The 12324-nt window shown below is 39.4% G+C and overlaps 2 protein-coding genes across 2 annotated transcripts; both read left to right on the top strand.

The window, feature by feature from the left end:
* The first annotated feature begins 526 nt into the window (after positions 1 to 526).
* On the top strand, positions 527 to 4660 carry LOC147297213 (uncharacterized). Its single transcript, XM_086229800.1, has 2 exons — positions 527 to 1058; positions 1215 to 4660. The coding sequence occupies exons 1-2, from the start codon at positions 527 to 529 to the stop codon at positions 4658 to 4660; spliced, it is 3978 nt and encodes a 1325-aa protein (XP_086085926.1).
* A 701-nt stretch (positions 4661 to 5361) lies between these two features.
* On the top strand, positions 5362 to 12107 carry CPSF30 (cleavage and polyadenylation specificity factor 30). Its single transcript, XM_086230083.1, has 7 exons — positions 5362 to 6036; positions 6447 to 6833; positions 8372 to 8534; positions 8864 to 8974; positions 9685 to 9753; positions 10412 to 10498; positions 10883 to 12107. Exons 1-7 carry the CDS (start codon positions 5648 to 5650, stop codon positions 11771 to 11773), a joined length of 2097 nt encoding a protein of 698 aa, XP_086086209.1. The 5' UTR covers positions 5362 to 5647; the 3' UTR covers positions 11774 to 12107.
* Positions 12108 to 12324: the final 217 nt, after the last annotated feature.

A 12324-nucleotide genomic window follows, 5' to 3' on the forward strand; every position in this document is an offset into this window, starting at 1 on the left:
ATGAGCTGACTTGTCCTCAGGAGCTGCCGATTATCACCTCTACTTGCCAGGCTATTCAGTTGGGTAATCCAGATTTTGAGGAATCATCTGAACCAGATTTGTACACTGTGGAACTTCCAGCTGATCAGGTATCTTCCCCTGTTTCTATGCCTCTTCAGCCAGTTGTGGATAAGGGTTTGTTTGAGTCAGGTTCGACAATTGTTAATCTTACTCGTATTTTTAAGACACTGGGGTTCAAAAGAGAAAGGGAGGAAGAGCTGGAGATTATTTCTTGTAAAAGGAGAAGGGGTGATGCAATTCCTCTACTAGTCCATACTTCCCTCCCCCCCAAACTCAGCAAAAGAGGTACTTCTGTGATAAGGAAAAGGGGTAGACCTCGTAGACAGTATGAGAAAGTTAGTGGGAACCTGAACTTTGTGGAAGATCATACTTCTCTAATGGAAGTACATGTTAGACTTGGTACTTTATTAAAGGATTCTTTGATAAATGGTTGTGGGAGCTGGCCAGAATCAGCCCCACAGTCGCCATGAAAATACTAAGTTGGAACTGTCAGGGATTGGGGACAGACCTGACAGTTCAGTCCTTAAAGGACATTAGGAAAAAGTTTTGTCCTTCTTTGGTATTTTTGATGGAAACTAGAGGGAAAACTGAGAGGCTTGAAACTTTGAAGAGCTCTATGTTTTTTACTGGAAGTCATTATGTGGAACCAATTGGATTGTCAGGTGGCCTGGCTCTTTGGTGGTCCAGTGATATTGAGGTAAGGGTCAATGATTCTTCAAGAAATCTTATGACTTTGACAGTGACTACTAAGGGAAGACAGATGCTTTGGACTGTCTCATGTGTATATGGTCCACCAGTGGATGTCGATAAACCAAGCTTCTGGAATTCTTTATCTAGATTTGGAGAGAAGAATAATGGTGATTGGTTGTTGGTTGGTGATCTGAATGTGATGGCCTGGAACTCTGAAAAGGAGGGTGGGAATTGTCTTTCTACTAGGGAACTTAGTTACCTTCAGTCTTTTTTAAGAGTTTCTAATTTGATTGACTTGGGGTGTAATGGTATGTAGTATACATGGGTAAATGGGAGGGAGAATAATTGGGTTAAGGAAAGGTTAGATAGAGCCCTAGCAAGTCCTAGCTGGCTTCACTCTAATCCTAGAGCTCAAGTGTTTAACCTTCCTTATCTTGGCTCTGATCATTCCCCTCTTGTTATAGATACTGATTTTTCTGAAGTCAAATCTCCTAAGCTGTTTAAATTTGAAGCATACTGGTTGAATAATGAGGATTGTAAGTCAGTGGTGAAACGGAATTGGAGACATGGTAATGGTTGTTATAATGCAGTACAATGGTGTAAAAATCTCCATTTTGTGGCCAAAGAACTTACAAGATGGAGTAAGGAACAGTTTGGGAATAACAGGAAACGAATTGAGGAGCTTAAGAAGGATCTAGCTCTAGAACAGAATAAGCCTTGTGACTCTATGGATAAGGCTACAATTGAGGGTCTCTCTCGTCAAATAAAACATCTCTGGGACTGTGAAGAACTATACTGGAAGCAAAGGTCTAGAATCCAATGGCTAAATCATGGTGATAAGAATTCAAGTTTCTTTCACATTTCTACAGTCCAGAGGAGGCAATATAATAAGATTCTGTGTGTGAAAAATAATAATGGTGAGTGGTTGGATACCGAAGAAGCCATTCAAGTAGGTTTCAAGGAGTATTTTCAAAACCTTTTCACTAGTGATGGACCAAGAGATTGGTCTGCTGCTATGAATTGTGTACAACCAGTGGTGACATCAACGATGAATAATATTCTAGTGGCACCTATCAGTTTGGAGGAAGTTAAAGTGGCTGTTTTTGACTTAGGGGCTCTCAAGGCTCCAGGACCAGATGGGTATTCTGGTATATTTTATCAAAAATGTTGGGAAATTGTTAATTCTTTGGTGTCCATATCTGCTCAAGATTTTTGGAATAATGGTACTCTACTCAAGCCCATGAATCAGACCAGAGTGGTCATCATTCCAAAGGTTCCTGACCCAGTGGAATTCTCTCAATTTCGTCCAATTGGTTGTTGCAATTTCTCATATAAAATACTATCCAAAATCTTGGCTAATAGATTACAGACTTTCCTGCCTGAGATTATCTCATCTACCCAGGGGGCCTTTGTATCTAAAAGGCAAATATATGACAATATTTTCGTAGCTCATGAGACATTTCATCATATTAAAATGAAAAGGAATGGAATTGTGGGTGAACTCGGTTTGAAGGTCGATATGAATAAAGCTTATGACAGAGTGGAATGGGACTTCCTAAAAGCTGTAATGTCTCAAATGGGTTTTCATGAAAAATGGATCAGGCTGGTTATGGAATGTGTGCAATCTGTGACCCTCTCTATTCATGTCAATGGTAAGCCAGGGGAGATGTTTAGTCCCTCTAGAGGTTTGAGACAAGGAGACCCCTTGTCTCCTTATCTATTCTTAATAGTAGGGGATGTTCTCTCAAAAATGATTGAGGCTGCGGCTTCTTGTGGATCTCTAAAGGGTATTCAGCTCGGACGGAGAGGGCCCACTCTTACCCATCTCTTTTTTACTGATGATAGCTTGTTCTTCTTGAAGGCAACAAAAACTAATTGTCTAGTCATAAAGCAAATCTTGGAGGATTACTGTAGAGCTTCTGGACAAAGAATAAATTGTCAAAAGTCTTCTTTATTCTTTAGTCCAAATACATCTGTGGATGTTATTCATGATATATGTACTATTTTGGAGATGCCAGCTGATGCGAACCCAGGGAAATATCTTGGTCTACCTACTGTATGGGGCAGATCCAAGAAGGCTGCCTTGGCCTATATAAAGGACTCTATAGTGAAAAAGATTACAGGATGGAAGCATAAGTTTCTTTCCACAGCAGGGAAGGAGGTTCTCTTAAAAGCAGTAGCATGTGCAATTCCCACTTATCCAATGCAGGTTTTTAAAATCCCCAAAGGGGTATGTGATGATATAGATGCTGTCTTGGCTGGTTTTTGGTGGGGCCAGAAAGAGAATGAAAGAAGGATCCACTGGATGAGTTGGGAAAAGCTTGGATCTTCTAAACAAAAGGGTGGTATGGGGTTTAGGAATTTTGAAGAGTTTAACACGGCTTTACTTGCTAAACAAGCATGGAGGTTGATGGCAGAGCCAGAGGCTTTATGGGCTCGGGTGTTGAAAGGGCTTTACTTTCCTGACTCCAACTTTTGGAATGCTAATAAGGGATGTAGAGCTTCTTGGGCATGGTCTAGTATTTTGGCAGGGAGAGATTTGCTAAATGCAGGAGCAAAATGGCAGGTCATGGATGGAAAGTCCATTAATATTTGGACTGATGCTTGGATTTCTGGTAAGGCTGAAGCTATTCTTAAGAATGATGTGGCAGCAGCCTCTGACATTCCTAAATATGTGGCTGATCTCATTGATTGGGAAAGGAAACAATGGAATGTGGAAGCTGCTGGTTATTACATTACCCCTGATTTACAACAACGGATTGAGGAAGTCCCAATTCCTGAGGGTCTCAGTGGTGACAGGCTGATTTGGCCTTATACTAAATCAGGTGTTTACACTGTACGATCAGGTTATTACTGGTTGCATGATCAAAGGAAATGTCTGGATCTAGTTCCTGCTAATGTCTCTCACCAGATTGATGCTAGTGTCTGGAAGAAGGTTTGGAAATCTAATACCTTACCTAAAGTCAGACAATTTTTATGGCGTGCTGTGTCTAATTCTGCAGCTACATGTGTGAAGTTGTATAAAAGGAAGGCGTTGAGTTGTCCTACTTGTCCCATATGTCATCAGTTCGATGAGACAATTGAACATGCTTTATTGTTGTGCCCCTGGGTGGAAACAATTTGGTTTGATTGTCTTGGTTATGTCATTGATAAGCAGGGGGTTTCTTACTTTGATGAATGGTTACTTAAAGTTTTAGAAGCATGGAAGGAGGATGAAATGTATGTTTTGACTTGGATCAGTTTCATTTGCTGGTCCATTTGGAAGGGGAGGTGTAAAGCAGTGTTTAATGGAACTTTGCCAGATCCTATTCTTACTAGCTTTTCTGCTAAAAAAGCTAGATTTGAATTTGTTTCGAATCAGATTTCTAACCCACAGATTACAACAATGATGCCTTCATCTGAAGGGACTGTGGTTAGGTGGCAGCCTCCAATTTCTCCTGCAGTTAAGGTTAATTGTGATGCTTCTTGGGATAAGCTCTCCCATGTTGCGGGGCTTGGAGTGGTAATAAGAGGTGGTACAGGCCAGGTTTTGGGTGGCAGTGCTGTGAGTATCTCTGCCCCTTCTGCTTTGGTTGCTGAAGCTTTGGCAGTTAGAGAAGGCTTGAAGTGTGCAAAACAACAGCATTTTAGATCTGTGGTCATTGAATCTGACTCAGGAATTGTGGTTGATGCAATTAAGCACAAGAATATAGAGGCTCCTTGGGAATTATATGTGTTGTTGAAGGAAATTTGGAGTTTGTCTTCCAAATTTGCAGAGATCAGATGGTCAAAGGTGAATAGGAAAGCTAATGGGGTTGCAGATTCAATCTCAAAGCTAGCTAGAAGGAAGATGTGTCCACAGGACTGGGTTTCTCACCCACCATCTTCTATTGTTGGAGTTCTTCTTTCTGATGGACTTCCTTCTGATTAGCTCGTATATAGAATTCTTTGTATAGCTGTAGTTTTTTTGTAGTTGATTTGTTTTTCTATTGTCATCTTGGATTCTTTTGTAATTGTTTTTTTGTGAAATGAAATGTTCTTTGGCCAAAAAAAAAAAAAAAACCCCACTTCTCTCCCCATGCTTCTTCTTATTTGTCTCTAAATATTTGCCGTACTTATGGCATGATTTAGGGTTTAGAGATGTCATGAGAATTTTGGCAATGGAAACTTGGTGGGAAAGTTAACGTTCCTCTATGTTATATCTCTAATAGGAACAATTTTAAACTTATCTCCAACAACAAATAACTTATGAACTTGAGGTTTTGGCATTGATAGAATATCTTAGTCAATCTACTCTTTCTCATGATTCTCTACTTTACAAACATGAGAGTCTTATTGGTAGGCTAAGCCTGATTATGAAGTTATGAACCATATCATTCTCTACATTATGGAGAAAAATACAACTAGACCATTAGTGAAACATATCAGCCTTTATGAACTTAATGGACATATAAACCCAAGCAAACAAGTGGGCGATTTGTCTACCCAATCAGATTATATCATTATTATAGGCGTTTTCACGTTTCAAAAGAAAAAATCACTGACCAAAAACAAGAGATTGAACAAGGGTAAAAGTGGAACTGTGGAAGAGTAATCAATTGTGTGTCTATCTTCTATTTGATTGGGCTAGGTCGGTGCCTTGTTTTCTCCCTCAATGGGCCAAGAGAATGAGAGCCCGAGCCCGTTCCCTGTCTGTGCTTCCTCGTGTGACCGCTTTTCGCTGTTGTCGGTCGAAGCTAAGCTACTCCTTTTTCAGTTCCTCACTTCATCATCGTGTTGCTTCATTGTTTTTGTTGTCGGAAACTTGATCGCTGCTTATTCATTCAACCCAAAAACGCGTCTTTCTCTCCCCCTCGGTCTCTCTGAAACCCTAATTTAATTAACAAACGCCTAATCCCTAAAACTTCCATACATACCAATGGAGGACTCAGACGGAGTCCTCAACTTCGACTTCGAGGGCGGCCTCGACACCAGCGTCGCCGCCGGCCCCACCAACCCCGGCCCCACATCTATCTCTCTGATCCAATCTGACTCAGCCGCTTCCGCCGCGGCCACCAACCCGGCCGCGGCGGTGCCCCACCAATCCGACCCGAACGCCAACCAGTCGGGTCGAACCCGGAGCTTTCGCCAGACGGTCTGCCGTCACTGGCTACGCAGCCTCTGCATGAAAGGCGAGGCCTGCGGCTTCCTTCACCAATACGACAAGTCGCGCATGCCTGTCTGCCGCTTCTTTCGGTTGTACGGGGAGTGCCGCGAGCAGGACTGCGTGTACAAGCACACCAACGAGGACATTAAAGAGTGTAATATGTATGTGTTTCTTCTTCTATGCCCATTCCCATTTTCGTCTTTTCTGTTTTTCTTGTGTTACCTGGTGAGGTGGGTTGCGTTACAAATTATTGTTATTGGTATTCTGAATCATGTGCTTTAGTGGATTCAAGGTGCAAAATTTGAGGACTTATGTGCACTTAGGTACAAGCGTAGCTTCAGATTATCCTTGAAAAAAAAAAGTAGCTATATATTGTGTTTCTGGTTGTTTCCGCATGTACATCCATTAAACTACAGTATGTTGAGAAAAATTTTATTGCTTCAGTAATTGTTTCTTCCACTTATTCTTTGAACTCCCCTTTCCCAAAATGTAGATTCTAGTTCTAGTTTGAACAAACCATCAATGTACAAATCAAAGGTTTGTGTTCTAATGAAGGATTTTGTCATTGCAGGTACAAGTTAGGTTTTTGTCCAAATGGTCCTGATTGTCGGTATAGACATGCAAAGCTGCCTGGACCTCCACCTTCTGTGGAAGAAGTCCTTCAGAAGATTCAGCATTTGAATTCTTACAACTACAACACCTCAAATAAATTTTATCAACAACGGAATGCTGGTTTTCCTCAACAAGCAGATAAATCTCAGCCTGCACAAGGCCCCAATTTTGTCAATCAAGGTTTGGTTGGAAAACCTTCAACAGCAGAGTCTGCTAATGTCCAGCAGCACCAACAGGTTCAACAAACCCAACAACAGGTTGGCCAGACCCAGACACAAAATCTTCCCAATGGCCTGGCTAATCAGGCAAATAGAACTGCGTCACCTTTGCCGCAAGGAATATCTAGGTGTGTTCAGAGTCCCAAGGTTTTTTATTAGGTTATGTAAATCAGTTTTTGTATTCTTTTATGGACAATAGAGGTAAACTATTTTATTAATAACTTCCCAAAAGAGTTCTGTCCACTCCCATCAGCTGTAACTAGCTTTCTTTAAACCACATTAGTTAATTTAATAAAAACATTACTCTGTACAGTTTGTATTTGACCATGTGATGTATGGATTTTGCTTTATCTTTATATGTAGTGCACTTTCATTTTATGATTTGTACATGGGGTTGCTATCTCCCAATTAAGTTTCTGACCTAATAGTACCTGGGGATTGACAGATGAATGATGTCCTCTTCTATTGCTTTTATTCTTTCATCCCACTCCAGAAAAGGGAAAATTTTTAGCAAGATTTCCAACCAAAGCAATGCATTATAAGTTTGAGGTGTAATAAGGAGGAAAAAGCTCAACTTTGTAAGCCACATGGATTGTGAATTGTGTGCCTAAATAGATTCCTAGATGTATTCCTTAAGGTATATTAGGACCATCCTTCTTAAGTTGCACCTTGATTGAATACATGCTTATGTAGCTTGGTCATTGTGGTTTTAGCTGTTTATCTTATAGTAGTTGTTGTTCTTGATGGACTCCGTGTCCATCCTGTTGTGTGCTTCTCTTTTTCTCTTCAATAAAATTCTTGTTTCTTATCAAAAAATGAAAGAAAAAGTTGTATCTTGACCTTCCAGAACTTGAAGACCCTAAAATGATTGTGATTTTGTTACTGAGGAAGGTCTTTCTAAAAACAATTTGATGAATCTTATGCAGAGTTTGGGGTTGCATAGACGATATTGAAAGGCTTGGTGATGTCTTGAGTTGTATGATTCCAAGTATGTGCCTTGTGCATTCAAATTCTGAGAACATTTGTGATCTGACCATTGCAGAAAATTGCATTGTTGGAATATGAGTTAAATATGCTCTGATTGATCACCTAATTTATTGGTTTTATTGATTTTTTTTTTCTTTTTCAAAATATGATGCTGGGAAAGTTGTTAAAAATGATCCAACAAGATGCAACAAACCAACAATTGCATTGTTATTGTTTGGGGCTAAGGGGGCACAAATATGGGGTCTAATTTTTCAAAATAAAAAGAGCTCATGTAATAATATACTTGATTGTTTATTACACATTTGTAAATATAGACCATCTAGCTAAAGTTAGAAAAGTATATACATGTGGTAGTTGCATTCATTTATGCTGCTTGATATGTGCTACTGAAGTGTTTGCATTAGTGCTTGCTGCTCATACTGGTTATGAAGTTATGCTCTTGATGGATGTATAGGTTTAAGATAAAAATGCCTGGCAAAGCTGTTACATGACAATTTCCTTGATGGTCTATTGTAATTATCATCTTTCTATCAATTTTTAAGCTGTAGTAGTCATATCATTTTGTTGACCTTGTGGAATCTCTAACTGTTTCTCTATCCATGTTTTATCTTCTTACCAATTAATGCACCTGCTTTTATGAAATTGAATCTACTTATTTATTTCAAACATGGAACCTTAGGTATTTTATTGTTAAAAGTTGCAACCGTGAAAATTTGGAATTATCTGTACAACAAGGAGTATGGGCAACTCAAAGGAGCAATGAATCCAAACTTAATGAAGCTTTTGACTCTGCTGAAAATGTCATTTTAATTTTCTCGGTCAACCGGACTCGACATTTCCAGGTAGGGTTGCAAATTACATCCCAATGGGTTTCACATGGCTTACTAGTTTTAGTTCTATCAATGTATTTAATAATTTTATGATAATTTCAAATTAAGAGCATATATTAATTCATATATCTTTTTCAATCATTTCAATTATAATTACAATTCATTTGATGACTTTATTAGTTGATGAAATTGTAGGACTATATGATTTGTCATAGCTAATTTTTCTGCATAATAGGATGATTAGTTACTTGGGTTTGTATTGGTCATTTACCATGTAGATTCCAAATTCACCTTTTTACTCTACTAGAGTTGCGGAATTAAAATTATCATTGCTTTGTTAGGGTTGCGCAAAGATGACGTCCAGAATTGGTGGGTCTGTTAGTGGAGGGAACTGGAAATATGCACACGGAACTGCACATTATGGGCGAAATTTCTCAGTCAAATGGTTAAAGGTATTCTTTTGTTAGAACTTTTTATGGAAATTTGCTGTGCAATGTTCTGAATATGAGTCCCTTTCTGATTTTTTTTGCCCCGCTGCAAATGATGGCAAATAAGTAGTTCACATTATCAAGTCTGCGCATTGTTGTTCTTGTTGTTATTATTGTTATTATTGTTATTATTATTATCCCTTGAATTCGTGAGTTAAAGTAATTTGATTACATCATGTTAATGAGTATGGTTCTGTTTCTCTTCTCTTTATTGAGTTTATTGTCACAGGCTTGAGGATTTACTTTAATTTCAAGCTATTTTTTCAGGAACCAGAATCAAAATAAATGAGTGATCAATCACATTAAGCAATTATACTTTGATTAAGGGAGCCCATTTGGTTTTAATCAAAAGTTTTTTTTTTTTTTTCTTTTGAGGTTTATATCCTAATAGTCACTTTTTTTTTGTTTTTATTTATCCAATTGTTTGTTTGCAGTCAAGATTTGAGCTGTTATTACTTGTTATTGGCTATAAGTCATCTGAATTGCTTTTGAATTTTGAACCTAACCCCCCATCTGTGTACCACTTGAGCCATGGTGCAGTTGGAATCACTACTTCCCATCTGGAAACTAGGAATAGCTAATAGAATAGAATACCTGTTGTTCTTTAAATTTTAATGGGCATGGATAAGCAATAAAATGATAAGATGTGACTAATTGCAGTTTCTCTTATGCAGCTATGTGAACTGTCCTTTCACAAAACTCGGCATTTGAGGAATCCATACAATGAGAACTTACCAGTGAAGGTATTTTCTGGAGCCTAACCTAACACGCATACAAACACTATTAGTTTTTGTTTGTCCACCCAATTATTTTTTCATTTTCTGTCAAGATTTTCAGAACATATCAGGTTTGTTGCCATCCATGATTGAATCAGCCAAAAACATGCTCGTGCTTTTTGTTTTCTCTTGTTCTGAAAAGTATAAAACAGTGTCTACTTTCACCATCTCCATCCTACCATTGCTGAAAACTACAATGGTTGTTGGACTACTGGCTTAAAACTTTTGAAAGATGATCTTCGAATCCTTTTTTTTTGTTGGTAAATTGGAGGGCCGAAGCCCAATCTTCAGAATCATTTAAGTGTTGGTTTCATTGGATACTGTTAGGGGTCCCATATAGAAAATTCCAAAACAAAACTAATAATATATATTTTTAAACAAGTTGATGGGTTAGTATGGATTTGGCCTGATGTTTACGAGTTAGAAAACAGCTGAACTAGTCAATAACCTTTATCATTCCCATGTTTGGATTACTCGCATATGGCTATTTCGCCATGCATTTTTACTTCCAATCATTATTATCGTTGACATGTATGTTGGCTCATGTGATACTACTTTCTGTAGTCATATCTTAAGACGGATAAAATTAGCTTTTGATCTTATTGTTGTGCTTATACATTTGCAGATAAGTAGAGATTGTCAAGAGCTAGAGCCCTCTATTGGCGAGCAGTTGGCTTCCTTGCTTTACCTAGAGCCAGACAGTGAACTTATGGTATGTTCAATTTCCTTCTTGTTAGACTGTTGACAAAAATTGGAAGAGAGGAAGATAAAGCAAGTGCCTCTCCCCCCCCCCCCCCCCCCCCTTCTAAATCAGTACAAAAACAAAATATTTACAGTGTTTTTATTAATATGTTTTAACTTTAACAAACATATTTATCTCTATTTTCTCAAATGTATGTAGGATATGTCCTCTCTTAATTTTCCATTCATGGGTTGTCCACTGAAATCTTTTTGTAATATCTCTTGTTTCTATGACTGAGACAATCCTTTTGGGCAGCACAAGATTTGTTTTGCACTATAATGTGTCCTTTTTATGTTTTATTGAACGGCCAGAACTCGATGAATCTGAATGTTGTTTAACTTTTCCTGTGCACAGGCAATCTCGATTGCAGCGGAATCAAAACGGGAAGAAGAAAAAGCAAAGGGAGTCAATCCAGAGAATGGTGGTGAGAACCCAGACATTGTTCCATTTGAGGACAATGAAGAGGAGGAAGAGGAAGAAAGTGACGACGAGGAAGAGAGCTTTGGCCAAATTCCTGGGGCAGCAAATGAGGGCAGAGGAAGGGGCAGAGGAGTCATGTGGCCCCCTCACATGCCACTAGCAAGAGGTGGCAGACCCATGCCTGGGATGCAGGGTTTTCCCCCAGCAATGATGGGTGCTGATGCAATGCCCTATGGACCTGTTGGACCTGACGGATTTGTTATGCCAAATCCTTTTGGTGTGGGCCCCCGGGGATTTAATCCATATGGTCCCAGGTTTTCTGGTGATTTTTCAGGGCCCACGCCTGGCATGATGTTTCGTGGGCGACCGTCACAACCTTTCCCACCTGGTGGGTTTGGGATGATGATGGGTCCTGGACGTGCACCATTTATAGGAGGGATGGGGGTTGGAGGTGCCAATCCAGGCCGAGCTGGTCGGCCAGCTGGTATGCCTCCAATGTTTCAACAACCTCCACCATTGTCTCAAAACACCAACCGGGTGCAGAAGAGAGATCCGAGGGGACCAGCCAGTGATCGGAATGAGAGGTATGGTGCAGGATCAGGCCAGGGCAGGGGTCAAGATATGCCAGGTCCAGCTGGTGGACCAGATGACGAGTTACATTATCAGCAAGCATCAAAGGCTTACCAGGAAGATCAATATGGTGCTGGAAACAACTTTAGAAATGATGAGAGTGAAAGTGAGGATGAGGCACCGAGGCGGTCAAGGCATGGAGAGGGAAAGAAGAAACGGCGAGGCTCAGAAGGAGATGTTACCTCTGAGCACTAGCGGATGCTGCTAGCTCCGCAGTACTAGTGTCACCAACGAGGGAACCATCTTCCCCCTTAGGTTACCTGCTTTTTAGGAAACAATCGAAAAATTCATTCTTGATGTATGAATTCTTTTAGGTTGCTAAAGGAAATTAGATGTTTTAAACAAAAAAATATCTTCTTGTTCTCTTCCCATTTTGTGAGAAGTTTCATTATGTTGCTAGGTTCTGTGATATTTATGTAACTGTATCCTGGAAAAGGTGATGAATGGGTTATTGAAACTCATAACTAATCCACACTGACGTATTTGTAAAGGAAATTTCAGATCATTTTTTACTTATTTTATTTTCCAATTTATGTTTGTACAACAAGAACACATCCTTGGAAGCAATGAACATTGTCTCTCGTGGGACACTGGTTGTCTGGTTGATTTCAAATCTCTGGTGGTGTAAAATGGGTAATCTTTAGCATTCAACTTGCACTGTGGTGTATGACGTAAGAGACAATTTTGTTGGTCTAAAGTCTAAACTAGGCAAAACGTAGTCAACACTGCTGGTGGGGTAAGTATAG

Source organism: Dryas octopetala, chromosome 1 (genome assembly GCF_963921425.1).
Source record: "Dryas octopetala chromosome 1, drDryOcto1.1, whole genome shotgun sequence".
In the NCBI taxonomy this organism is placed as follows: domain Eukaryota; kingdom Viridiplantae; phylum Streptophyta; class Magnoliopsida; order Rosales; family Rosaceae; genus Dryas; species Dryas octopetala.